Here is a 26,071-nt window from a genome sequence, read left to right as displayed (position 1 = left end):
AAAGAGGCTTTAAGGTGTGGCCTATTTTTTTTTCCTGTGTTGACACTTAAAAAGAACCCGAGAGTTCCCCTCTTGAAGTACACTGATGCTCATATGATTGCTCATCACTATCTCTCTCTAACTCTCCTCCTCCTTCCTCTATTGGTACTCCATTTGTGTTCACAATTCTAACTCTCTCTCTCTCACTCGCTCTCCCCTCCCCCTTGCACACGGCCACACACACACACAAACACACACAAACACACACACAGAAACTGATGTGAGTTCCCCTATCTATCAGAGCCAGTTCCTCCATTTAAGATGCTGACTTGTTTATGTTGAGGGGACGAGTGAATGACTGTTGCGAGTTTTTGCACTCTACTTCGAGGCTTCTTTGGGGCATTTTGTCTTGGCATGTCTGCTTTGTTGCAGGAAACGGAGGCATGAGGTCTGCTTTGTTACTGATTTGTGGTTGACAGATAAAGCGAGAAGGAGGTTAACTCACTCATAGAGTCGTTTGATAAGCAGGACTTAGGCGCGGAGTTTAGTCGATGAGTGTAGGTGAGCAGCCTTCGACCTCGAGCAGCCCTCCCTGCTGTGCCTGCTCTTGCTGTCCAGTGCACAGTAACACATAGAGGACACAGAGGAGATAAAGGAGGAGCAAGGCCAACCATGGAGCTGTAGAGACGTGCTCAAATGCCTGTACGGATCACCAGTGGAGGAGGAGTGTTGCTGAGGAGAAGAACTCTGCAATGAACAAGAACAAAAGGTAATTAAATAAGAAAAAAGAGACAGGGCGTTAAACCTGAGAGTTCGCTGCTCGCAGAACCATTTGCACCTCAGTTTCTTAACAAGTGTAAGTCTAAGTATGTGTCAGCAGCAAGTGTTTTGAGTGCAGCAGTGATGTGTGAACATTGAGGTTGTAACTGAGATGTGGTGTGGTTTGTGCAAAGGTTCTTGACAAAGTCAAAGAGAAACAAGGACATTTATTTCTGCATCTAGTGTATGCCTCTTCTGCCATTTATTGTCATATTCAACACTGTGCACATGGAGGCTTTGGGTTAAAATAAAGGCTGCAGTTAATGTTTTGACCTGCATATCAGTGAAGACTATCAACTTCTCAAATTATTTGTGTGTACTGCACACAAGTGAGAGCCAACATTCAACAGTTGTGCGTGCCTGTGGAGAGCTGCCTGCTTGCCTTTCCATGGAAATGCGTTCTGCTTTTCTGTTCTGTCCAGTAATCTCCTTTTTCACGTCAGTGCAGTGACGTTTTTTGCATTCGATTTTAGATACAGCAGAGAACCTATATGTTTGTGTTTTCAGAGGCATTTTTTACTGCTGCAGTTGTGACCACAGATCTTATCAGATTACTTGGAATGAAAGGGTTGTATGTTAAATGTTGAGGTAGTCAAATGTGAGTTTTGTCCAATTAGTTACCTGAGTTTGAGGGTATGGAGTTTCCCCTTCAGTGGCAAGACTGTCTAGAACTATCACATAAGGTCAGCATTGTATTTTTATCAGTTATGCATATGAGTTTAACAATATGTAAGACAATAAATAACACATTCCTGAAATGTAGAAATCTTTGTAAAATCTCTAAAAAAAAAAAAAACCCTAAAGAGAAGCATGGAACAAACTCAACGTGGAACTAAATTGTAATAGTGGAAAATTAGGGAAGTAAGTCACATTAGAATTATTGTTATAGGTTAAACATACATGTGTGTATACCAGAGAGAGAATTTCCAAAAATTGGAGAGAACAGAGTGTAGTGCTTAGTTGAACAGGTACAGTACTGAGTAAAAGTCTTGAGCCACTCCTCATTTCTTGATAGTTTGCTTCCAAGCAGCCAGACTTTCTTGTAATTGTAAAGTGCTCTTGAACAGCGTCCTAAGGGTCTTTCAGTGTTTGGGGTTTTTTGGGGGGATATTGGCTCTCTTTTACCTGAACATTTTCAGGGGACTATTTTGTTCCGTTTTTTGTTATTGTTATTTCTTCATTAAGCCACTTAACACCAACCTATGAATCATTCAAGTATGAAAAAGGCACATAACCTAAGGAATGAATCCATTTTAATTTGTATATTTAGGCATTTTGCTATTAGCAGTCTGTCACCAAAAAAAGCACATAATTTATTCCTGTTTCTTTAGTTGAACTTTGACACACATAATATAGTATTTGTGCTTGATTCCCAAAGACCTAGTTAAAAATGGCATGGATTGCAATGCGTGCTTAGAAATTATGGTAAATGAAGGGCAAAAGACAAAGTACCAGGACTAGCAAACTATCTATAGCAGATAAACATTATCTAAATGTCAAGTCTGTAAGAAATAGGAAGAAGAATTTCAAAGATGTGATACAGGCATGAGAAACACATCTGACCCTTCAGTCGATCAAGCTACTATCTGCTAAAGGTTCACCAGAAATGGTCTCAGTGGAGGATTGCCCTCAGTATTCACAGAGAAGGTCAGGAGAGAGGTACAACAGTCAGTGTCTATAGCCATCTGTAAAACACAGTGGCAGCTCTGTCATGGTGTGATGCTGCCTTTCTGGTAGTGTTGTTGGAGGTCTTGCCATTAATTACTTTTGAATACACAAAGGTACTATCAGATTTTGATTGAGCATCCAAAGCATCTGAATATCCGGTTTTTCATTTTTCAATGTGACAATGATCCCAAACACACTGCCAATTCATTAAAAACATACCTGGATTGAAAGCACATAACAGAACACTATAGGTCATGGATTGGCCTCCCCAGAGCTCAGAGCTCAACAATATTAAGGGAGCACTGGAAGATCTTGACAGAGAACAGAACAAAAGGCAGCCAGCATCCAAAAATGAACTTTGAATGTTCTTGAAGAGGCAGCGTGACCTATTCCTGAGGACTATTTAAAGAAATTACAAAAAAGCTTGACTACTCATTATAATTGAAAAAATAGTGTTTCTATACTGTATCTCGATGCACACTTGAATGTTCTAATGAATGGCTGCCCCTAGCTCCCATTTTCCTAGCAAAATATAAAGAATTTGGGGATTTCTCAAGACTTTTGCACAGGACTATATGATTGCACTATATACAGTACTAAGGAGGGGAGGGGTCAATAGCTCCTTGCAGAAGATGCATCCTCTTGATGCAGAGGGAAACAAGAATATGGGTTGGGAGAGGGGAGAGCAGGGGAAAAGAGCAGTACACAAACAAGGCCTTCAAAGGGCCTGGGCTTCAATTAATCAATTAAGGAAAGAAAGAGAGGAATTTGCATATCCCCCCGCCAGTGTGAGAGCAGGAGCAAGGGGAGGGGGTTACTGGATCTTTAGCCAGGAGTCTCAACACAGATGGGAAAGAGAGTGAGGGGGATTTCCAGAGAGAAAAGGAGAAGCTGTTTCCTGAATGGAATGAATAGAACAAGGATGAAGGAAGAGGAAAAAAGTGAGCAAAGTAGGAGTTAGTGAGGAAAATGAGGAATGGAAGGTCTTCCTGAAAAAAGAGTCAGTGATGCAATGGAGCAGGATCCAAATGAATAAGTATGTCATGTCATGTCATGCGCACAAGGATTTTCTTTTCAACACAAAGGTTGTTCCTATAGATGACATGCTAAATAAAGGGAGTGCTTTTCAAGTTGCCCTATGCTTTGGAAAAAGTCAATGCAAATTCCCAAACAGTAACTGTGTTCTAATTTGCATCCATATCCACTACACTCTATTTTCAAATGGCTCTCTGTCATTGAAGGTGGTCAGTGTCACTACACAGAAAACATACCTTTGACTGATGTTTTGTGTGTTACCTACTCAGCACTCGGGGGAAATTCCCTGAATAACGTTATGACATCAACAACATTTCCCCGTCAGCATTTCTGTTTGTAGTTGCCGTGTCTCACGTATGTGCAAGTGCTTTGACAGCAGGTGAATTCACTGAGAAAGGTGATATGTTGCAAAGGACATTGAGATTAGAAAACCACTCAGTTTTGTTTTTAAATGTACAAAATTAGTGTACATACTTCAATCCAAACACGTAAAAGAAATAACGGACTTGGAAACACTTGAGAACATAGAATAGATATTCTCATAATTTATTGAGACTGTTAACGAATTAGGTGATTATTGGTTCATTTTCAATCTGGATCAGGTAATATCTTTAAGTCAGTGTTATCTGCATAGTCAAAATCCCAAATTGCATTGTTTTTTTAATCGATGGACTTCACAGTCTCTACAGAATGTAACAGCTTAACTTAAAGCAAAGACCTTACCCAGCATGAGATTTAAGTTTCACAGTACACTTTTGCAGAAACCTAAAAGGCAGCTAAGTATAGATAAAATGACAGAGGCATCTTGATTTCACAAGCTTTCCTCTCCTTAAAATATATTTGTTGAAAATGTTGCATGCTGTGCTGTTAATGTTAGTGTTTTGAATTCAGTAGCCAGACTGTGTAATGAGGCAGAGGGGAGGAGCACAAGAGGCAGATCTTTGTTGCCCAGCAGGTTTCCAAACCAGTCACCTGGAGCCTGAGTACGAGGAAGAAGAGTGATGGAGTCTGGTTCATCACTGACATCCCCCTAATGCAGGGGTGGGCAATCTCAGTCCACGAGGGCCGGTGTCCCTGCAGGTTATAGATGTGTCCTCGAACCAACACAGCTGATTTAAATGGCTAAATTAGTTCCTCAACATGTCCTGAAGTTCTCCAGAGGCCTGGTAACGAACTAATCATGTGATTCAGGTGTGTTGACCCAAGGTGAGATCTAAAACCTGCAGGGACACCGGCCCTCGTGGACTGAGATTGCCCACCCCTGCCCTAATGTTTTGAGTCTAGATGTCTCTGAGAGTGAAATATGTTGCGTGATGACTAGATGGAACAGCACGTACAGGCAGCTTGTGGTATAAATAGATAAGTGAATGTCACCACATGTTCCTGTGTATCTATAAGTGTTCTGCCATTTTATATGTTTTTGAGTGTCTGGACAGTGGGTGCAGGTGTATGTTTAGTAATGCATAAACTATATGAGAATGTACCAATGTGGTGAGTGGGTTGGGGAAATAAGCTGAGTGCTTAGGTTAAAAGAAGGGGATGTAGGTCTGGTCATTCAGGGAACTTGTCACCAGTTCTCTGAACTCACAGTTGTTTCCTGGCAATTTCATCACATTATCTGCAGTATAGACTGACAGTTTCATATTGGTTACATACTACTCAGTGTTTGCTCAGATGCACGAATACAAAATGTCTTAAGTGCAACACAAAGCTTCACCACCTTTAAAAAAAAAATGACAGACACTCTTAATGGGCAGGTTTGTTGCAAAATGTAGTTTCATTAATGTTTGGTAATTGTGGATCTAGACTTCTCTTAAGTCTCTTGCAAAACTGAGGTAACTATACCAGTTAAAATGTAGATGAAAAAGCAAAGAATAGAAACCAATAAAAAAGTTAAGAATTTCACTGGTTATTGTGAAACACGGTCAGATATTGCACAACTGAGCCACTGATCTGAAGAGGAAGCATCAACATAATCATGAAACAGAAAACTGTTGTGTTTAAGCATAAAATGTAGTATCTCTCCCTTATCTTTGTTGTCTAAAAAGTTGTTTTTGTAACTCTACTCGCACTTAGCATCAGTCCAGCTTCAGCATAAAGTATGCACAAAGGGATGGCCTATATGCTATGACTAGGCTGGATTCTCCTCAGTTGCAAATTTCCATTGAAGTCCAAAAAAGGGAAAATTTGCATCAGCGTTCTGCCACATCAGTAGCAGGACACCAGTCACCAGTGTATGATTACTAAAACAAATGGGTCTTGTGGTTACATACTGTATCTATAGGCTGCGAGGTGAATCAAAGAGAGATCTTCCGTTCTTGCCTAGTTTACTTGTGAGATGTGGCAAATCTATTTTGTTTTCGACAACAAGAAAGCATAATTTCAGTGTCTTATAAAAACTGATGGGTGATGTATTTTTATACTAACAGCATCCAAATATGTTTTGATGTTTTACTTTTTTAGACTTATAGATTTTTTTGTAACTTCAGTACCACTTATCAAAAACAAAAGGACTTATAGCAGTCACTATGCCTTATTTAATCTCTCATGTTGTCTGTTCCAGATTTTCCGTGACATTAATAGGAGTTTAAAAATAAAAGTTGCTCTGGCCTATGTCACCATTAGCACCTGCAATTAAAGAAAAAAAAAAAATCCCGATCAAAACTAATTCTTATAAAGTTTCTAAAAGCACGGGAGTAAAAATACAGTACAACATTTAAATGTGTGACACAACTGGCCACCCATCTAATGTCAGTAATGAAAAGTCCCCCACTACTTCAAGTCTTTTACTTATTTGACAAATTTAGAGAAGCGTCTGAGCTGTTGCGTGCAGTTAGTCTGCTTGTGCATGATGGCTCAGACAGCAGCAGAGCTGTAGCAGAGCTTATCAGATGTGGGGAGCTGTGTTTCCTCTAATGCTGGCTTGAACTATCTCGTCACACATTGTTCTACTTTTTTAGGCTACTTATGCTCCCCTTTTCTCTCCCTCTCTCGCTCTCGCTTTCACTCTCTATCTGCCTTTCTGTCTGTCTCACTTTCTTAGGAAGTCCAATGTGGAGAGTCCTGGTGTGCTAAAGGGCAAAAACCTGGGCCCCCGGAGGAGGAATACATGTCCCAGTCCTCAGGACATCACCCGGGCCCTGCAGAGCCCCAGTTCTGCTCCCAGTGCCAGTGCTGCCAGCCTGGATGACCTCATACAGCGCTGCCTAAACTGCTTTGGTCAGTCTCTGTTTGCCATGTGGTTTTACACTTTAACAACAACAAGGTTATATAATTGAGGGATGAGGGAAAGTGTGGGGGGTGGGGGTGAGAGAAACTGACAGGGTGGGATGGAGAGAGACAAAGAGCAGTCTCATACAATCAAGCTTTGTTCTGTTGGGTTACAGAAGCCAGCCAGTCATTCCCATGCAATGTTAAACTATACAAATCTCTCTATCTCTATCTCTATCGCCTCCTCTGTTGGTGTATCAGTCAGTTCATTAAAATTACACAAATACATTTTTTGGATATCAACTGTTAAAGGTCCTGAAATGTGACAGTAGAAAAACTCAAAATAATGATCTAGTTAACTGGCATAATATAAAGCTTTCCTAGGGAAATGTTAGGGTAAAATAAAACTAGGTAGTTTGGTTGTACTGAACCTTTAAATTATAATTAATATATATTTCTGTTGATAAAAACAGGCATACCTAGAGAAAGTCTGAAATCTCCACTCTACCTGAGCTGCTTGGTGTGACATAAACTCGTTGCCTATTGCACTGTTTGTTGTTTTTAATCACATTAATCCTCCTCCTGTGAATCCACTGCTCCGTTTTGCTTGCAGATTCAGAGGGCAAGACTTCCAGCCCAAGAGGGACCCAGTTGGTCCACATGACCCTGATGATGCACAGCTGGGTTGTGCCATCTGAGGCATTTGCCCAGAAACTTCTCACTCTATATCCTCCACTGCCACTCAGTGTAATACTCTGGTTCCACTGGTGCACTGCTCCCAATCACATGCCCATGTTGATTAATCAGATCAGGAAACAAGCATGGCTTTGTTTTGCACTCCATGTTTGCAAAGCAGATTTCAAGTATATATCCCTACTGTTTGGTATAATTTGCACAGTGTGTTTAGAGCCTTGACTATTATTCTTACTTATAAGGACTGTCCCTCCGACAAGAGAGGACTCAGGCGGACACAGATCCGCCACCTTGCCAGGTGAGTAAGGACACTCGAGACCGTTGAATGATGGAGTATGACGGAACTGGTTATCCTGCTCTATTTGCGAGTAGTAAACATGTTTTCTGTTTTGCTTTGTGGCAAGGCAGTGGATCAGCCAGTTCCCAGCGGTATTTGAGGTGGACCCCCACCTTGAACAGACCATGGGGGACCTGTGGGCACTGGTCCGGTCAGATGGAGGAGAGGAGAAACACTCGCAGCTCATCGAGAACTCCTGCTTGTGAGTCATGTTTCTGTTTGATTTACCGTTGTACCCTGGAAAAACTGCATATATATAAATATGTCTAAAAACAGTTTAAAAAAAATATATATATATATAAACAATAAACAATCCTATAAATAGAATGATGATTTTTGTCCTGTTGCCTTTCCTAGAAGCCCTCACCTGAACATATCACAGGCACCCTCACCTTCTGTGAAGAAGAGGAAGGTGTCTTTAATATTCGATCACATGGAGCCAGACGAGATGGCTGAGCATCTCAGCTACCTTGAGTTTAAAAACTTCTGTAATGTATCAGTAAGTTCACCAAACAACTTCTCACTATTTCTTAGGTTTTTCACCCGATGAGACACCATCATGTTGCCATGACTCACAGAGATGTTCCTAGTCCTGAAATAAGCACTCAGAGTTGATGAATATGCATAGACAAGTTTTACTTTTGGTATCATTATTAGTACCAGTACATTATGTGGTTATGATAATTAGTCCTCTTGTAAAGATGTTATTATAGCCTAGTAGCAAAATTAATGGATAAATCATAAAATCATCTAAGATTCAAGCTAAAGCTCTTTAGTTAAGCATTCTTTGTCAGCGTTTGAGGTTTTTTGCTAAACAGTGTAGTTTAATGGCATCTTCATTCATTCTACACACAGCTGAGCATGAAGTATGTTAAAGTAAAAATATTATACTGTAAAAATGTTAAAGGTTCACTGTATTTTTGACAGTTTAAATGGTGACACTTTCCATGAACATTGGTCATTTTGTTTTAATCACACTATCAGTAATATGTTATTTGTAAGAACAAGTTTTTCTGCCACATTGTGAGAAATCCTGTTGCGTAACTTGCATTGTAGTTGATGGCATTTCTAACTTTCAATAGGAAGTGTGAACACTTTATGGGAAATGGTTTCAGTGTATCAATTTGCCTAATAGTACCTACATCTATAGTCTCAGTCCCTTTACAAAGTATTAGTAAATGGTGCCATACAGTCGATAGTGGTCACCGTATCTGTTGGTTTTACTGACAGTCAGGCTCCCTCCAGATGTTCCAGATGGTTTGTGAAATTGCAAAGTTGTGCCACAACTTTTTCTTTTACTCTGAAGCCACAATCAGAAGATAAAATATTGTTTTATTTTTATGAGAAAATGATTCAAAATGTTAAAATTACGAATAACCTTTATTGCTTGAACTCTTTTCTAATCGGACAGTTCTTGGATTACCGCAGCTATGTAGTACGAGGTTCAGTCCGGGACAATCCTGCTTTGGAGCGTTCAGTGATGATGTGTAATGGGGTCTCCCAGTGGGTCCAGCTGATGATTCTTAGCAGACACACAGCCCAGCAGAGAGCCCAGGTCTTCACCAAGTTCATTCATGTGGCTCAGGTAAAGTACCTGGGGAGGCAACATCACAAAAACTGAAATAAGAGCTAAGACGCATTTTGGTTTGGCTGCCAGGTCTACTGTTTCAGGTGCACTTTTTCTAATTTACAGTTATTTCTTATGCTCTTTTCCATTTAGAAACTTCGATCTCTGCAAAACTTTAACACTCTCATGGCCGTAACTGGAGGCCTCTGTCACAGTTCAATCTCCCGCCTCAAAGACACTTCTAACCTGCTGCCTCCTGATGTCACTAAGGTATTTTAAATATTGCGTGTAATCATGAGTCAGTGTTAGTGCCTGTCACGCCACAAGGGTGTAAACGTTTAGACATTGCTTTGCTTAATCATTGCAATGTCTGTTTCTTCACCTGCTAACCCAGTAAGTGGTGTTTCTGGTAATTCTTTATCTTTTGTTAGATATGGTGGCATTCAAAAAGTGATATTTGCATGTCATACACATCAACTAAACTTACTGTACATATGAGAAAGAATGTTTTGGGGCGTAACATTAACTCAGAGAAGTGTTTGGTACACATTGCATTTTTACCTCTTGTTTTTCCTGTGTGGGACAACACCTTCAACTGCCCTCTTGGGGTTGCTTTGTCATATCCTGAAGAGTTTTTATAGATTTTTTACATTTTTAGCTGTATGGTCTCATCACAGCTAGCCAGCTGTTTCTAGACAAACGTGTGCAAAGGTTTGCCATATCTTAGATTACTCTTAGACGATTCACTGTTTTCCATTTAAACAAAAAAAAAAGGCTTAGTTAAATATTTTAAAAATATATATTTTTTAATCACTATTTGTCAATCTTTATTTTCTGTCAGGCTCTCAGTGAAATGACAGAGCTGCTCTCGTCGCGGAGTAATTACAGCAACTACCGTCGGGTTTACAATGAGTGCACCGGCTTCAAGGTTCCCATTTTGGGTGTCCATCTAAAGGATCTGATCTCGCTGAATGAGGCCTTGCCGGACTACATAGATGAGGAAAAAATCAACCTGAGCAAGCTGCAGCACCTCTATAGCAACATTAATGACCTGCTGGCCCTCCACAGCTGTACACCACCCTTTGAGGCCAACAAAGACCTGCTGCATCTGCTCACGGTACTAGAACAAGAAACAAGAAGGGGATTTTTACAAAGTTAGATAGCACGAAGTCACAAACATCTGAAATTCTGTTCTGTGTTAATGTTTCAGCTCTCCCTAGATTTATACTACACTGAGGATGAGATATATGAACTCTCATATGCCAAGGAACCCAAGAACCCCAAGGTTCAGGTCAGTAGAGCTGAAGTGAAGCTCTTTGTAACGGTACACAGGTTCACACTTACTTTAACCTCTTCTTATAAGCGGGTGGACATTTGCGCACTTTCTGTGGGTGTAACGTGTTCTTCAAAACAAAAGCAGAGACGCAGTGCTTAAATACATCAAAGTTAGCCACATCAAAGCGCTGTACGTTAGGGAAGTGTATTATGTGGTGGGTGTGTGCATTTTTGCTTGTCTGACAGTCTTCGTGTCTCATTGCTGCATCTGTTTGTCCACAGCCTGTAGCTCCAGTTAAACCCCCAGTAGTGGCAGAGTGGGGTTCAGGAGTCACCCCCAGGCTCGACCCCGACACCATATCTAAACACGTCAAACAGATGGTGGATGTGAGTATGTGACTTTGCAACAACCTGATGTCTCTCACTTCCTTATTACTTGGCAGCCTAAAGCAGAACTAGCAAACTGTTCCTTGACAAGTGGAACTGAATATCTGATCGTTCTGTTGCCCCCTGCAGTCCATAATGAAGAATTATGACCACAATCAGGATGGCTACATTTCGCTGGAGGAATTTGAAAAAATAGCAGCCAACTTCCCCTTCTCCTTCTGTACTCAAGAAACTGACAGGTGAGGAAGCTGCAGCTCACACGCGGGCCTCTCGTCATGACCTAAATGCAAATCAGAGAAAGGACAACTTACTTACATCTATGTTGCACTTTGGAAAATTTTCTGCCTAGGGAGGGACAAATCAGCCGTGAAGAAATCACCTCTTACTTCATGAGGGGAATGTCCGTATGTGCCAAGTTGGGGTACAACTTCAATGACGCGCATAACTTCCATGAAACCACATACAAACGACCAACATTCTGTGATATATGTAGAGGCTTTGTGAGTGTCATTAGCTTTGTTTGTTGTTTGTTTCTTTTTTCTCATTGTTTTGGGTTTTGTAGAAATTTAGTCAAATTGTAATTTGTCATATCTTGCAGCTATGGGGTGTCACCAAACAGGGCTACCACTGTAAAGGTAGGCTCAGAAACACAAAAATAAACCTCTACGATCAGAGATCTTAACCTTCTAATCAACTGTCAAGAGTAATCAGCTTGATCTGAGCAAGAATTTGCCCAATAGAATAAGACAGAGTTTAAGAGGACAATTCCCTGAACATGTGGCCTCTTGACATTTCCTCTGCTATTGAAGTAATTTAGTTTGTAACGCTAAAAGCATTACAAAATTACACGTCAACACTGAAATAGGCTATGTTGTTCCAAAAACAATGGTCTGATTACTCTGGATAATCCACAAAACGTTTTCTTAATCTGAGTGAACGAATCCTTAAAGTGGTAGTGCTTTAAAAGCTTAACATTTTCTCTGTCTTCCAGACTGTGGGATAAACTGCCACAGACACTGTAGAGATCTGGTGGGTATTGAGTGCTTGAAGAAACACAAAAACACGACTGGGTCCTGTCCATGCACCCCCGCACCTGATTTAAGAACCAAGGGCAACAGCTGGAGTGCGTCCTTTCTTCTTCATATACAGTCCGCAAAGCACACACTGTCTTCTGTCAGTAAAAAGTCTCTAAAATTATTATTTAATATTATTATTTTTTCTGGTCAGGTTCGGAAGAGGAGACCTTTGTTTTTCCCCTGAGTAATGAAACAGAGCACCATAAGGGTACATCTGACTGGAAAAGTAACACCAGTGAATCAGTACTGTCCGACCGCTCCACTCAGACGGATCCTGGAGTTTGGACACCTGAGAAGAAGGACAAAAAGGGAAACCACCTTCACTCTCGTCCATCACTGAGAAAGGTGAGAAATGGTGCAAGTTCCTGCAAAGTGATCATTCAGAAAGGAAGTGTTTCTTAACCTTTTCTTCTCTGTGATCCTGTTTATATGTGAAAAATGCCATGATTGCATAATGAAATAATACAGCAAGGATTCATTTAAGATTAAAAACTTTGAGTTGCTACCAGACACAGTACAAAATGATAACTCCGTTAAGAATACTGTGAGCTTGGACTCCATATGTACAACTTTGAATGACTCCCTCTACTGTCGTTTTCATGCATGCTGTTATAAAACAGCAAAATAATCCTTTTTTGTGTCCAGCTTGTCCATCTGACTGCTGAGACTTTACTACCTCATATTTTAGGCACTACTTTCAGAGTTAAAGCATTACAAGTGCAGTTTAAAACACTTTGCAAGACTTTGTGAAATGAGAAAAACAAACAGTGACTAGTTTCTTTATGATTAATTTGACATTTGTTTTCCAGGTCAGCACTCTACCACACAGAACCCGCTGCTCCATGCCTGTTTCCTTCCTGCAGGAGAAGATGGAGGAGCTGCATCTGTACAAAGACAAAAGCAGGGAGCCAGACTGAGCACTCATTTCCCCACATGGACAAAGCACAGACACAAACACATTTTTTGGACAAAGCTGTGTCTGACTCGTGTTGAACTGATACTATTTACTGGCCACTTATTTTAGAAGGCCAGCAAAGGACTCATTTGTGTTTCAAGCATGGTTGTGTGATGTTTTTCATTTGATCTTTGTCACTGCTATTTTATTGGTTATCCGGCTAAGAAACATGGATTTTCCTACTGAGGAACACCTCGTATTGTTTTGAACTGGTGCCTTGGTTTTCTGGTGCTAAACCACCTTACTTCCTAATTTATGCCAACCTATAGGCAGGCTTTTCCTGATCATACAATATATACACATGCAGGGTAGGAAATTAACACTAACCTCAACAAAACTGTGGTTAATTGTAACACTGGCAGCTATATGACAACTCGTCAATTTGGAAAGAATGGAAAACTATTTTAACTGTTATTTATTTGGCTGTTGATTGGATATTTGATATACAAACAGCTAATGTATCAATTTATCGCGTGTCAAAAAGTTATATTATCGAGTTTTACCTTAGCATCTGTTAGCCCAGTTGGTAGTAGAGTTTTGCACATCAAATTCTAAATGGCAATATTGGATTTCATATGTTTTTTACTCAATTAAGCTGTCAGAAAAAGTTAGTGGAAAATCACAAAGTATTTGTTATTGAAACTTCATCATCTATATTGCCCATTTGAATAGCAAAAGGAGCTTGTTAAGCCTAATCGGCCATCATGACTACAGTTTAAAATGTTCATTTCCTTCCCAATGTTTTTGACTGCACATGCATATGGTCCAAACTTGGCATATGGTTTTTAGCTAAACGCTTCCTTTTGTTTTGTCCATGACTTACAAATGTTGGGAAAAAAAGTCGAAAAACATATCAATGATTAATCAGACAGTATGTGTTGTGTCTGACTTCACTGAAGGGGAACAAAAGGACATTAACAATTACAGGCATATACAACTGCATTTATTGTATAAAGACAAGACAGTTTGCGTAACTGATCAAAATCTGATTTTCATTTTCAGGTAGAAAACAAATTGTTTGAAAAGAATAGGATTAAACTACAAGACAAAATGCGCAATCACAAAGGGATGGAAAAAAAGAAAAGAAAAAAACAACCCTGCACATAGAACTAGTCAAGAGTGGCAAAATATTTTTCTCAATCAAAGACTGGATTAAATACTACAGCATCAACACCTATTTAAAAAACGTGTTTCATAATGCTTGGTGTCTATTGCAGTAAATAAAATGTAAAATCGGTAACTGAAAATTAAAAAGCAAGACAGGACAGGGTCATGGATGTAAAAAGCATGCATTTTGTTCTTCTCAAAGCAAGCAAAAGTATTCAGGGTTTGCTGTACTTTTCCTGCCTTCTTCACACTATGAAATGTACAATTACCTCTTCAATCTGTAGTAAATGTGGATTTCATACATCCACACTGAATGCATTATCAATAACATTCATTAAATGTCTTGATACCTATCATCTACCACTTCACGGTCACTGCTTAGAATAAGACTTAATTCAGTAAAAATAATGAAAAGACATCAAACTGTATGTAATTTAGGTGTACACGGATTGATGGCAAATGAAGGCTACTGTGTTAAATCAGATGGAGGATGTTATGGTTGGAGACACAATGTGGGACTGTACAAAAATCAATCTTCTGCAGTTATCAGAGGTGTTCAGGACACAGGTGGATGCAGGTACAGATGCAGGAAGGAAGCTACTGGGAACCAGAAGATGAGCCTTGGCTGCCTTGTCCAGGATAGCTGCCATACTGGCTGTAATATTGATTCCACTGGTTCTGATTCTGGTAGTACTGCTGCCACTGCTGAGCATACTGTAAATCAAAGCAAGAAGCATTTAGAGTTAAAAGTATGTTTACAAGTTTGAGATACTTCATGATCATTAAACCCTTTCCAAAGCCTTAAAGGTGGAGAAAGAAAGAAAGAAAGAAAGAAAGAAAGAAAGAAAGAAAGAAAAGGCTGAACACTGTTTTAAAGTTGTGAACTTTGTGATTCAGTTTTTCTACAGTGAAAACTTTGGATAAAACTTGGCCACCATCAGATCGATTACTACTAAAGTGAATTCATTAGGATTTCTGCCACTGGGCTCTATTGAAGTAACGGGCTGAGTTCATAGGGCCAAAAATGGACGTTAGTGGTACCTGCTGATACTGCTGGTTGTAGCTCTGCTGTGGCTGCTGTTGTGGTTGCTGTTGTGGTTGCTGCTGCTGGTGGTTGTACGTCTGACCAGTGGCAGGTGTCTGGCTGTAGCTCTGACTGTATGCTGGGTACTGACTGTAGTTGCTGTAGTAATTCTGGTTGTAGTTGCCCTGGTTGTACCCTTGATTGTAGCTCTGGCTGTAGCCCTGAGGGTGAAGAAGAATACAATGATATAATTTTTTCCCCCATTTTATAATTTATGGTGTTTTATCCATAAATGAATCATATTAAGTACCTGGTTGTATCCTCCTTTGTTGTAAGAGGGTGCAGTTCTGTAGCTTCCCCCTGACTGCTGACTGCGGTTATATCCACTTCGTGCATCAGAGCCTCCGTCACGGTAGCTGTTGCCCCACCTGTTCTGGTTATAGCTGCCACGATTGTAGCCTGTAAAACGCAACAAAAAGATGAAATATCTACAGACATTTATTGAACAATTTTATTTTACAAAAATGCTGTGCCAACGTAAAAGTCAAAGGAAGAAAGCAGGTGCAACATTTGTTAAACTGAGATCATTAAGTGTTCAGGAAAAATATGTTAACCTGAAAGTTCCAACTTTCTAGTTTGAAATTATCAAAAAAATAAATAATATTTAAGAGTTCTTACCTCCTCTGTATCCACTGCCTCCATCCCCACTGCGGTTCTGGTAGCTGCCACGAGCTCCATCACGGTTGTCATACCGCTGGAAGCTACCACCTCCGCGGCCACGGAACCCACCAGACCTGTTATCAAAGCGTTTCTCAGGGGGTGGGCCAGCTTTGCGGCCCTCCTCATTGTACTGCTTCATCAACTTTTCAGCCTCGTCGCGCTGCAGCTCGACGTACGTCACTGCCTCCAGGAAGTCGCAAGGCTCAGGGAGAGTAAAGTTGGCTTCAAGAGTGGCAGTGATGACCACAGGAAAGAGACAGCCCATCCAGCAAAAAAAGGATGGGAGAGAGAGAAAGAGGGGGAGGGGGTTGTAGTGAAGACCAAAGCAGCCACACCACCGGAAGACAAAATGAAAACTAATTACTATTGTACAGGGGAAAAGTACATCAGAGAAACTAAGAGCAGATAATGAAGCAGATGGTAGGGTAAAGGGAACAAAAATTACCTCCAAGGGAACATGGAGGAAACATTTGTTTAAACAGACACAGGAGAGGAGGGAGACTTCAGTAAAGGTGGGGAGGGGGACAAAGGACAACTAAAAAGTTGGTGAGAAGAGGAAACAGCTCTGCAAACCAAGGACAGCTGATGTGAGAGTGTTACAAATTAACTTACAAAAACATATGCATGTAAATGTGTCATTTGGAAACATTCGTTTCATGGAAGCCAATTGCGCAGTATTGGTTCTATTACAAAGCCGAAATCTCAGTTTGCAGGGCATCAGAAGTAAGCTGAATGGCAAGTGGTAGATACAGGGCAAAAAATAAGAATCAGATTCATGTTGACTTTTTAAAAAATATCCAGGTCTGATATCTGGCCAAAGGCTATGATGAGGGAAGGGGGGAGGGGGCATCTTCCAAGTTTGATTTTAGAGACAACACATAGAAAAAAAGTAAAAAAAGTAGATCTGGTGTTTTATTTATTGTTTCCACAGCGTTCCTACCTTTCATTTCTAACACAGCATGATCGGGCACATCCTTCCCCTGCTCATTGGTTTGCTTTAATGTTCGTTCTTTTAAATCCTCGTCCGTGGGACAAATTACAATAGCCTTGCGTTGAAAACCTTCAAAAGGACGCATTTTTCGTCTCCTTGCTGATCCATAAACATTTGTCTAGCAATGGTGACAAGAAAGAAGTAGAAGCTTGTTTGTTATTGTTTATTTGTAATGGCTTTCCACTGGAAGGAAGCTGGAACCCTGCAATAATGAAGTGAGAGAGGTTTGGCTTGGACGTCAGTCTACGTTTTTACTCAGGTACTATTGGCCTCTCGTCACTCCACAGACTTACCTCACGGTCTGTGCGTCCAGGTACCCAGTGACTGCTAAAGAAAGTTATTGTAAATAGAGGGACCCCGTGCTGACTAAACTTTCTGCTTTGTCAGACAACGCCAAGATGCGCGCACTCAATTCTGTGTTCATTCAATGACTATGTGCTGATTGTAAATATGCTTCAAAAGCACTGCTACAATTACGCAGAGCAGTAACTGAGAGAAGCTGTGAGTATTTTGTATTTACCTCAAACATTAAAAGAACTTAAATATGCCCTAGATGAACAGTTACAATACCGAAAGGTATATTACAGTTACCATTTCGATTGAATTGATTTTCAATTCAGTTAATTCTTCTTCTATTGCGATGTAGCGATTATAAATGTAGAGATAGTTTGCAGTAGTCACCAGGTGGAATAGCAAATACATAAATATTTCATATCTTGCTCTGAACAACCTAATTTCAGTATTATAAACTACTGCTGTTAGATTTTTCTCCCAAAATATTCCATAGCACTGATCAGCAGGAACGACTCATGGTTACATTTTGCTTTGATGACAGTGCCAACTGTCAAATGTAGCCACATTATAAATCACATTTTTTTCCATAATCCTTGCTGCCTGTGTAAGAACTCAAAACCGAATGAAAATGCTTCAAAAACCCTCGTTTCAAATCAGGACTACAGCTAAATAACAAACACTTAATAATTACGCTTTATCTAAATTAGGCTTTTAGGTGACATTAAAACTGCCAAAGCACAATTATCAAACTGCGCCATGCTATGACATTCAAATAGAAGACTTGCGGTTAGGACACTTTAAACAGCAAACAGCTCACAGTATTAACTTCAAACAATCTCTCTCTTCATCCAGCAGAACTCAGTGGGGTCTCCACTGACCAACAAACAACTAAGTAATGCCAATGTCAGTTAAATTTGTAATGAATATGATCTCACAATTTAACAGTGAGAAGCTTATACAAGTTCTTATTAGTAACCAATTTAGCTTTAAATATATGCCAAAAGCTTAAAAAAAAAAAAAAAAAAAAAAAAAAATAGGATTTCGGTTCCTTAATATACACACAACGAAATCACATACCTCAAAGAAAACACTGTGTCTAAAGTGCCAACTTTACAACTTTTATCGAATATAAACATGTCCGAAAAGCACCATTTACCACAGCATGCTGCTTCAAAAACCGCTTGCTAGTCTCATGGGTCCCTCAGACTTACCTTTACTCACCTTTTCTTCATACGAGCTCTTGTCCCATTCCAGACAACACATATATAACCTACCTGCAAATACTCACAGTTTCCACAGAAAAGCCACAGTCCACCATCAGACCCACCTACCTTTTTCCCACATTTCCTGAGCTCAAAGATCTGAAAATCTAAAAGGCTGTTAGTCAGTACTTACCTTAGGGGTCAATTTATTAAAAAACACACTCAAAAGTTCCATATATCTCACTTAAAAAATAGCTTTTAAAAAGCTATCAACTCTGTCTTATTAAATTAGCAACAGAAGGTGTTTTTCTTACTCACCAGTCAGAGCTTACTTGTTTCTCAACATCTTTACAAAGTCATGGTTTACTTGTACATTGTTGAAATTCACAAGACAAACAATACTGTATTATGACAGGGAATAGCAAGTGCAATATACTGCGGGATGAAAACATAACATATTCTGTCACTTATGAGAGCCATTAATCATTTTCGTTTACAATGCATGACAAGCAAGTGACAAGAGGGAGATCAATGCTTCTTCTACTCTATAATACACAGAGACCCCCTGAAAGATAAATAAATAGTCCATTAGAGAGAGAGTGATCATCAGGGCACATTGACTGACTGTGGTGAGTATTAAAGCAGAGTGTAACTGGAGGGGCAGTACCTGATCGAGGATGTAGTTGCGTCTCTTGCGGGCGGCGATCTCAATCAGCCGGTTCAGACACTGGGTGGCCTGCTGTATCAGAACATCCCAGCGCCCGGCGTAGTTCTTCTGGCGGCGCAGACCCATGACCTGGAGAAAAAGGAATACATTTTAAAATCTTTGTTTGAAAATAAATAAAGACTTTGAACAGAACCAACATTCACAATGTAATGAAGAAAAAAAAACCCCACAACAAACAAAACCAACCTTCATCTTGTCCATGATAGCATTTGTGCCCAGGATGTTGTACTTCTTGTCCGGGTTACTCTCTGCATGCTTTGAGGCCCAAGTGGTTTTTCCACAGGCAGGGAGGCCAACCATCATCAAAATCTGGGGGGAAAAACAAAACAAAAAACCTCTGATCAGTGCTACATCAATTTTTTATTTTGCTTACAATTAAATTTACAAATTGTGGCTAACTTCCAATTAACAATCAAGCATTTAGTCTCCCCAAAACAACAGAAGATTTGGGGGCAAAAACCTCATGTACTGTATAGTACAATTTCACTGCTAACTTACCTCACACTCAGACTTGCTGGCAGGTCCTTTAGTACCTCTGATCTTGTCCTCCATCTCCAGATTGTGGATGAAGGTGTATCCCTCTTGTGGGGGGAAGTAAGGCTCTCGCTTCTGTCCAAAGTTGAACTCAACCGCACAATTCTTAACCAGGACGTGAGGGAACAGGGCACGGCCTGCCAAGGCTTCTTTGGTTGTCCGGAAAGCCACACCCAAATGCACTCCATTCTTAGAGAAGCCCATCTCCACCTCGTCACCACTGTCAAAGTCCTTAAAGTGACAAAGCAAAGAAAACGTCTCAACTTGTAAAATATGCAAAATGCGAGCATTATGATAGATTACTACCATAATTACTGAATAAAAACACAATAACTAAAATAAAGAATACATTATTAAAGAAATGTGTGAAATTCTTATGTGATAAGCTTTAGAGAAAATGAATCAATTACTTACAATGTAACAACCGATGACATCATTTTCGCCAAACTTCTCACCAAAGTCTGAAAATTTACAGTCAACGGATTTTTTTCCTGTTCCTCCATATCCAAAGGAAAATGGCTCCTCGCCTAAAACATTGCAGGATTAAAACAATTGTTTTATTAGTTGACCGAGCAAACATCATGTTGAGTATTGTGACAGATGCTTCACTCACCAAGCTGAGTGCTGCAGTGGTTGAGAGACCACCCAATTCTGACCACATGGGGATCAGGCTCACTGCTGGGGAGGTGCTTCACAGGAATTTCTTCATTGATCTTTAAAAAAAACAAAAGTCAAACACAATCAGAGTAAGATTTTTGTTTGCCTAATACATATATGCGTGCGTGTGTGTGTGAACCAGAAGGATTACTTGACATCATTTCAAAAACAAACAAAACAAAAACAAAAGAAAAGTTAACCAGAGCTTCTATAAAAATTGTGTTTTCAGCTACATTGGTTTAAAGGCCAACAGGGTTAATGCTATTCTTACATTTGACGATAGTAATAGTAAAGTTTCCCCAATACCAAATTGGTAAAATTTCATAAAATAGGTCTGACCTCATCAGCACGAATCATCTGTCTAGCTTTAAAACTACTAAGCCTTTAGACAAACGCATCCATTTACCTTCATCTCATAGCACACGCGTCCCTGGGTGACTCCATGAGTTGCTCGTGCCCCAGCCCAAAGGTAAGCAAAGCCTTCAATGGTCAGTGGATAACCACTGTAGCGGTCACGGGAAACTTTGAAGTGCAAATCACAATTGTCTGAAAACCAAAGAGTTAAGCACAAAGCATCAAACACTTCATCTATATCAGTCATAAGATGGTAGTCTACATCTCTGCAGCAATAGTGGGCGCTCATTATCACTGTAGATTAGAGCAGAGCATACATATATTTAAAAGGTTACACGTAATCCATCAACAAAAGCATGTAGTGAATAAATGACTGTGTCTGCTACAACAGTCCAACTTCCTATTGTCTCTGATATTTATAAACAACCATAGACAGCACACTGACACTAGTTTGTTCACACACTATTTAATGTACCATACTTACATGTATCAATTGTAACAAGAGTGTCATCTATGTTCTCCTCTTCATCTTCAGCAGGAGGCTGAGGTGTTCGGGATCTGTACAATAACACCAGAGTATTTATTGTCATACACTTTGCCTTATCCATTCCGAGTGTAGACAGTTGAGTTAACTTAGAAAAACATGTAGAAGCCCACCTCTTCTCCTCACGGTGCTCATAATAGCTGTAGCCCCTGTTCTCCTCATACGGCCTCTTACGTCCATAGTGTCCACCTCTCTCATCTTCAGTTTTGACTTGCTCTGGCTGGCCTGCGGTATCTTGCCCATGCTGCTGGTCATGCTGATTATCTTGTTGCCTTTCACCTGCACCCTCAGATTCATCTTCCATTTTGACCTCTACTTTAACTTCTATAATTAGACATGAACAAACATAACACATTTTAACATGAAAACAAGTTGTTGAATTTTTTCTACTAGGTATGAGAGCAGTTTGAGTGTTGGGTTTACATGTCTTTACTGTATGGCCAAAGTCCATGAGGAAAATTTTACACTACCTTTAGCATCATTTAGTTTAAGCAGATCACTGTGTCATTGTGCCACCTCTGCATGTCGGCAGTAAATAGCAGTAAAACTTGAATCTCTGAAAAGCGTTTCTATTCTCAACCAGTGCCATCAGAGATTAATACAAGACTATAAAAATCAACTGAGTAATAAAAGTAATGAAACATTACCTTGTCTATTCTTTTCATTCTCCTCCTCTTCATTCTCTTCCTCCACTTCCTCCTTTGTTGCAGGCTTGGTCTCTTCCTCAGACATCATGTCAGTTTTCTGAATATCCTCATCTGCTGTGAAGTCGGGCACATTGTGACCCGAGTCTGAAGGAGTCTGACTTTCGTAGGGGTTACCTTCTGCCTCCTCTTCTTCATAGTAACCACCTGAATCTCGGCCCTCATCTTCATCTTGAGGGGCATCACCTTCAGCTTCATCACCACCACCATAGTCCTCAGCTGCTTCTGAATCTGGAAATGTAAAATTTTTAAACTTAGTTTAGGTGTTCTAAAGTTTGTAAAGTGAAAAGTTTGTTGACATTTCCCAACTTTGAAACTTTAATTTATACTTAAGTACAGTGAAGTGCTTAAAATGTAATATCAGCAAAGGGCAGAAACTGGATCAAAGTCCAAAACAACGTAATAAAACTAGTTTCATGGAAGTGAAATGTTTAATGAAATAATACTTTACCTTGCTGCTCTTGTGCATCCGTTTCATCTTCATTGTCTTGGTAGTCATCACCGTATTCCTCTTCCTGCTGCTGATCCCCTTTATCCTCTTGCTCACCAGCATCAGCCTGAGCTTCAGCCTCCAGAGCGGCTTTCAGCCTCTCTACGAGGTCTGCCTTCAGGCCTCTGGTGTCCAGGCCACGGCGCTGGAGCTCTTCTTTTAACTCATTGACTTTCAGTTTCTTCACGTCAACACTCATTGTGATTTTGGATATCTGCTTGGTGCTTCTTGTCTTTATTTGCTACAAAAATTGGGAGGAAATGTTCAGGTACTGCTAAAAACACTGCCTATAACTTTCAAATGTTATCTGCTGCGCGGCACCGTGCCCACAGCCAAATAGGCTGCGTTAGCCGTTTAGCTAAGCTAGCAACGCTGGACAGATTCTGTAAGAATATACAGTGTTCCACTACACGTCTGTGAATAATTAAACTCGTGTTTTATTGCAGCCGTTACCAATACAACCCTTTGCAAGACAAAACTATTCCTAAAATAGATGCTAATGCTATTACTCATCTAAATATCTCGCTGAGCGCCTAACCTTCTTAGCCTAGCATTAGCTAACGCACCGACAGCCGCTGCAAGGGAAGAAACTTTAACTCAGACAATAAGCAAGCTGCGACCCATACTTTATGTCTGCACGCAAGTCCAGGAGAAAATGAACTGTGCAGTCCGCTTAAAGTTTAGTACTAAAGCGGAATATATTAACAAAACAAGGTTGAGGCCTACCTCCTTTCACCCAAGTTGCGCGGGCAAGTCGTGTTAGAAGACTGAAAGAGTTGCTACCGCCCCCTGGCGCCACAAAGTGGCCCAAACTCAGAACCGGAAGTTAACCAGAGCCGCTTGGTTGAATTTATTATTCTACTGCAAAAACACTGGGGTGCACTTCTTTGAGCTACCAAATAGCGCGAGTTTACCATTAACTAATTTGTACCATATAATCTTAGATGAAAAAAACAAAGTTCTGTATGATACGCGTTAAGCACTTGGAGCGTTCCAAAGCAGGAAGTGTTTAAGTTGACGTCATCTTGGGTACTGTAGTTTTACAGTAATGTGAAGACACGCGGGACATTATCCACTCTGGAGGTGCTTTCAGTTTTGTTCTCTTGTTTCGTATTAAACATAACAAAAACGCTATCAACAGCCAACATATCATTTTATTTCAATTTTTTTTCCAATTGTCACCATATATCCAATTAAAAACCAGCAATTACAACATGGAATTTTATGGACAGTACAGGGGCAGATTCTCTCAAAAACTATCCAGTGATATGAGCTGGTTCTGTTTTTTTTTTTTTTCCCATTAATAGTAACTCATAATTAGTATTAAAAAAATCATATAATTCAGTATTTCCAAAGTGATTAAGGTCTACGAGGATCACTGAATTACAAATAAAGGAATATGCTGAAGCTGTTAAAAATATATATGTATATATCAACTTTAAGGTCACCACTTTATTGTACTGTAAGTTTTTATATACACTCAGTCAACTTTACAATGAACATACAAGGTCAGCCAGTGAAATTCACTATGAATATCATAGCAATTCCTTTTTTTACAACTAGTTGCTCAGAACACAAGCAAACAATAGCACCCAAATCCGCATTGCAGTGATATACTTATATCAACCTCTTCCACCCAGCTCAAAGCTATGAGGCTGTACATGTACACCTGCACTCACTCCTTCATCCCACAACCCGACATTGTGCCTTGCTGTATAGCAAACAACTAAATTTGTTACTTTTTGGTGGGAACAGGAAATGACAGCATTTGCCTGTTGACCTCTCTCAGCTGCGCACTTAGAGTCTCTGTCGTTAGGGATAATTCTGCTAGTTGCGTCTGTAGGCTTATGAGGGTCTCGTTCAGCTCTTCCTCTTTACGGCGAGAGTTAGCCGCCTGTCTGCTGTACTCTAACACCATGCATCCACCACCAATGAGGAAGATGATTGATTCCCCCAGTAACTCGGCGCCCAGCTCTGCTGCCGCTTCCTCGTTCAGCGGCTTAATGGTGGCTCCCCTGAAGCCCATGATCCGCATCTTTGTTCTCATCTCAATCCAGTGATAAACTGTTGGAACAAGGAGCATACAGTATATAAGGAAAGAAGACTTTGAATATGTTTGGGTCCTGTTCAATTTTTCATCAAAAGGATCAGCTAATCTGGTCAAAGGTTGTGAATACAGGAGAAACTGCATTTATAGTTAAAGATGCATGTCATCATTGCACTATCATTTACAAAAGTGATTTGATTTGATTTATTATAATCTTCTACCCAGCTGAGAAAGTAGCCTTAATACCATACTGAAATTGGGTTGAAATTTTTTAGAATTTTTTTTAGAATAAAACATGAAAACAGGACAACACTGCCCAAAACCACAGAATCAGTGGTGCTCTTGGTACATTACACAGAAATTAGGCAACCAGGTTCATTAAAACTGAAACATTCTTCCGTATATCTGTGGTCACCACATGACTTAGGATCCACATTTACTAGTTAATAATTCAAGAGACTCTCCAAGATTCAGCAGTCCATCAAGGAGACAAATTATCTTGATGTCAGTTATAAGTGGGAAAAGAATAAAGCCCCCTGCAAAGTGAGAAGTCTCTTAAACAGAATGCAAGAAGGCTGCCACGTAAAGATGAATCCCTTCACAGTCACTGGTGTCCTGTATAGCAACTGAGAAGCCAAATCCCTCAGAGCCTTAGCTTACATAATATTTCTTGTCCATAACAAATTTTGTGTGTTGTCATTTTGCCCCTGCTCAGACTCCTCAAAAGCTGGTGTGTCCTCCATTTCACCTTCTTGCTTCTGGCCCTCCTCCACCCCTTGACAGCTCTAAGTATGACTACACCTTCACAATTCGGAGTAAAATCCTTTCTGCTTCACTCAGCCATCATATATGAAGATAAGACCACCTTTAAATCTAATCAAACTTTAATTGCATTTTATCTACTCAGTCAACAAATAATACCGTGCCCTTTTTTCTGCAGCGCCTTTTCATAAAAGCTCGATTTGATGCATTAATTTACTTAAATTTGCTATCTTTAAAGAAAAACTGTGACTTCTTTTTAATTTGCACGCAGTAACAAACACAACATGATATACACAGTAATCTTTACTTGGGAAGTATTTTGAATGACTAAACAATAGAGCTAAGTGTCCACTTAGCATATTTCTGTCTAATTAAAGTCAGTGTCACATTCTGAATAGGGCGTTTGGACAACAATTGTCCTGCCGTGCCCTCATAGCAAAGGCTAATACAATCTGTTTCAATGACAGACAAGACCCGCCCTTTACACCTTGCCTGGCTGCTATAAGATGATTGGATAACAGTCATTTCAGGTTCATTATCATTGGTTGTTGCGCCTCCCCATGCTTATCAACCGTCAGAGGTGACTGGACTGAACTCTAAGCCTTTAGCAGCCGTTAGCTCAAATTACTCACTCTGTGCCGGCGGCAGGCAAATGTAAGTTTTAAAGAACTCGCTCCTCCGGGCTCCAGCTTTTATCCGGTTAGCCACAGGCTTGCTCAACTGCCTCACTCCGAGGTAGAGGAGCTTGGCGATAGGAAAGGCACCAACAACCATCTTGGCGGAAACGCTTCTCAATGGGGCGGAGTGCGTAGAGGTTACGTGATGACGTTATTGATTGACAAGCCCAGTCACAAATCCGACCACGTGTCCAAGTCTCGTGAACTGAAACGCCCTGATTTCCTTACTTATTTGG

General features: G+C 40.2%; 3 protein-coding genes across 4 annotated transcripts; 1 reads left to right on the top strand and 2 right to left on the bottom strand.

Annotated features, from left to right (window-relative positions):
- Nucleotides 1-262: 262 nt before the first annotated feature.
- On the top strand, nucleotides 263-14,468 carry rasgrp4 (RAS guanyl releasing protein 4). Of its 2 annotated transcripts, none has more exons than XM_004560460.4 (17): nucleotides 263-748; nucleotides 6,545-6,720; nucleotides 7,325-7,436; nucleotides 7,640-7,702; nucleotides 7,809-7,943; nucleotides 8,102-8,240; nucleotides 9,153-9,326; nucleotides 9,462-9,578; nucleotides 10,150-10,425; nucleotides 10,519-10,599; nucleotides 10,866-10,970; nucleotides 11,100-11,209; nucleotides 11,320-11,470; nucleotides 11,569-11,605; nucleotides 11,962-12,093; nucleotides 12,198-12,391; nucleotides 12,856-14,468. In XM_004560460.4, exons 1-17 carry the CDS (start codon nucleotides 732-734, stop codon nucleotides 12,961-12,963), a joined length of 2,127 nt encoding a protein of 708 aa, XP_004560517.2. In that variant the 5' UTR covers nucleotides 263-731; the 3' UTR covers nucleotides 12,964-14,468. The 2 variants fall into 2 exon arrangements, with proteins under 2 accessions (XP_004560517.2, XP_004560516.2); XM_004560459.4 differs by having other exon boundaries at nucleotides 264-748; nucleotides 8,099-8,240.
- On the bottom strand, nucleotides 13,928-23,218 carry hnrnpul1 (heterogeneous nuclear ribonucleoprotein U-like 1). The gene is made up of 16 exons (XM_004560458.2): nucleotides 23,076-23,218; nucleotides 22,311-22,590; nucleotides 21,803-22,090; nucleotides 21,269-21,479; nucleotides 21,096-21,169; nucleotides 20,664-20,803; nucleotides 20,214-20,313; nucleotides 20,015-20,127; nucleotides 19,565-19,831; nucleotides 19,253-19,375; nucleotides 19,007-19,135; nucleotides 16,793-16,961; nucleotides 15,811-16,074; nucleotides 15,443-15,591; nucleotides 15,150-15,353; nucleotides 13,928-14,822 (listed from the first exon to the last, which is right to left on the bottom strand). Exons 2-16 carry the CDS (start codon nucleotides 22,546-22,548, stop codon nucleotides 14,706-14,708), a joined length of 2,586 nt encoding a protein of 861 aa, XP_004560515.1. The 5' UTR covers nucleotides 22,549-22,590; nucleotides 23,076-23,218; the 3' UTR covers nucleotides 13,928-14,705.
- A 267-nt stretch (nucleotides 23,219-23,485) lies between these two features.
- Nucleotides 23,486-26,009, bottom strand: opa3 (outer mitochondrial membrane lipid metabolism regulator OPA3). Its single transcript, XM_004560462.3, has 2 exons — nucleotides 25,791-26,009; nucleotides 23,486-24,413 (listed from the first exon to the last, which is right to left on the bottom strand). The coding sequence occupies exons 1-2, from the start codon at nucleotides 25,930-25,932 to the stop codon at nucleotides 24,085-24,087; spliced, it is 471 nt and encodes a 156-aa protein (XP_004560519.1). The 5' UTR covers nucleotides 25,933-26,009; the 3' UTR covers nucleotides 23,486-24,084.
- Between the last annotated feature and the right edge of the window lie 62 nt (nucleotides 26,010-26,071).

The sequence above is a fragment of the Maylandia zebra genome, linkage group LG14 (assembly GCF_041146795.1).
Source record: "Maylandia zebra isolate NMK-2024a linkage group LG14, Mzebra_GT3a, whole genome shotgun sequence".
NCBI classification, from domain to species: domain Eukaryota; kingdom Metazoa; phylum Chordata; class Actinopteri; order Cichliformes; family Cichlidae; genus Maylandia; species Maylandia zebra.
This window is presented reverse-complemented; position numbering and strand designations above follow the sequence as displayed.

Coding starts and splice junctions, on each gene's coding strand:
- rasgrp4 (XM_004560459.4), top strand. Junction 6,721..7,324: donor GCGCTGCCTAAACTGCTTTG/GTCAGTCTCTGT, acceptor TTTTGCTTGCAG/ATTCAGAGGGCAAGACTTCC. Junction 11,606..11,961: donor ACAGGGCTACCACTGTAAAG/GTAGGCTCAGAA, acceptor TCTGTCTTCCAG/ACTGTGGGATAAACTGCCAC.
- hnrnpul1 (XM_004560458.2), bottom strand. CDS start 22,548: ATGAGTGTTGACGTGAAGAAACTGAAAGTCAATGAGTTAAAAGAAGAG. Junction 21,480..21,802: donor GAATGAAAAGAATAGACAAG/GTAATGTTTCAT, acceptor GTCTAATTATAG/AAGTTAAAGTAGAGGTCAAA. Junction 15,354..15,442: donor ACAAAGGAGGATACAACCAG/GTACTTAATATG, acceptor CTTCACCCTCAG/GGCTACAGCCAGAGCTACAA.
- opa3 (XM_004560462.3), bottom strand. CDS start 25,932: ATGGTTGTTGGTGCCTTTCCTATCGCCAAGCTCCTCTACCTCGGAGTG. Junction 24,414..25,790: donor TTGCCTGCCGCCGGCACAGA/GTGAGTAATTTG, acceptor TTGTTCCAACAG/TTTATCACTGGATTGAGATG.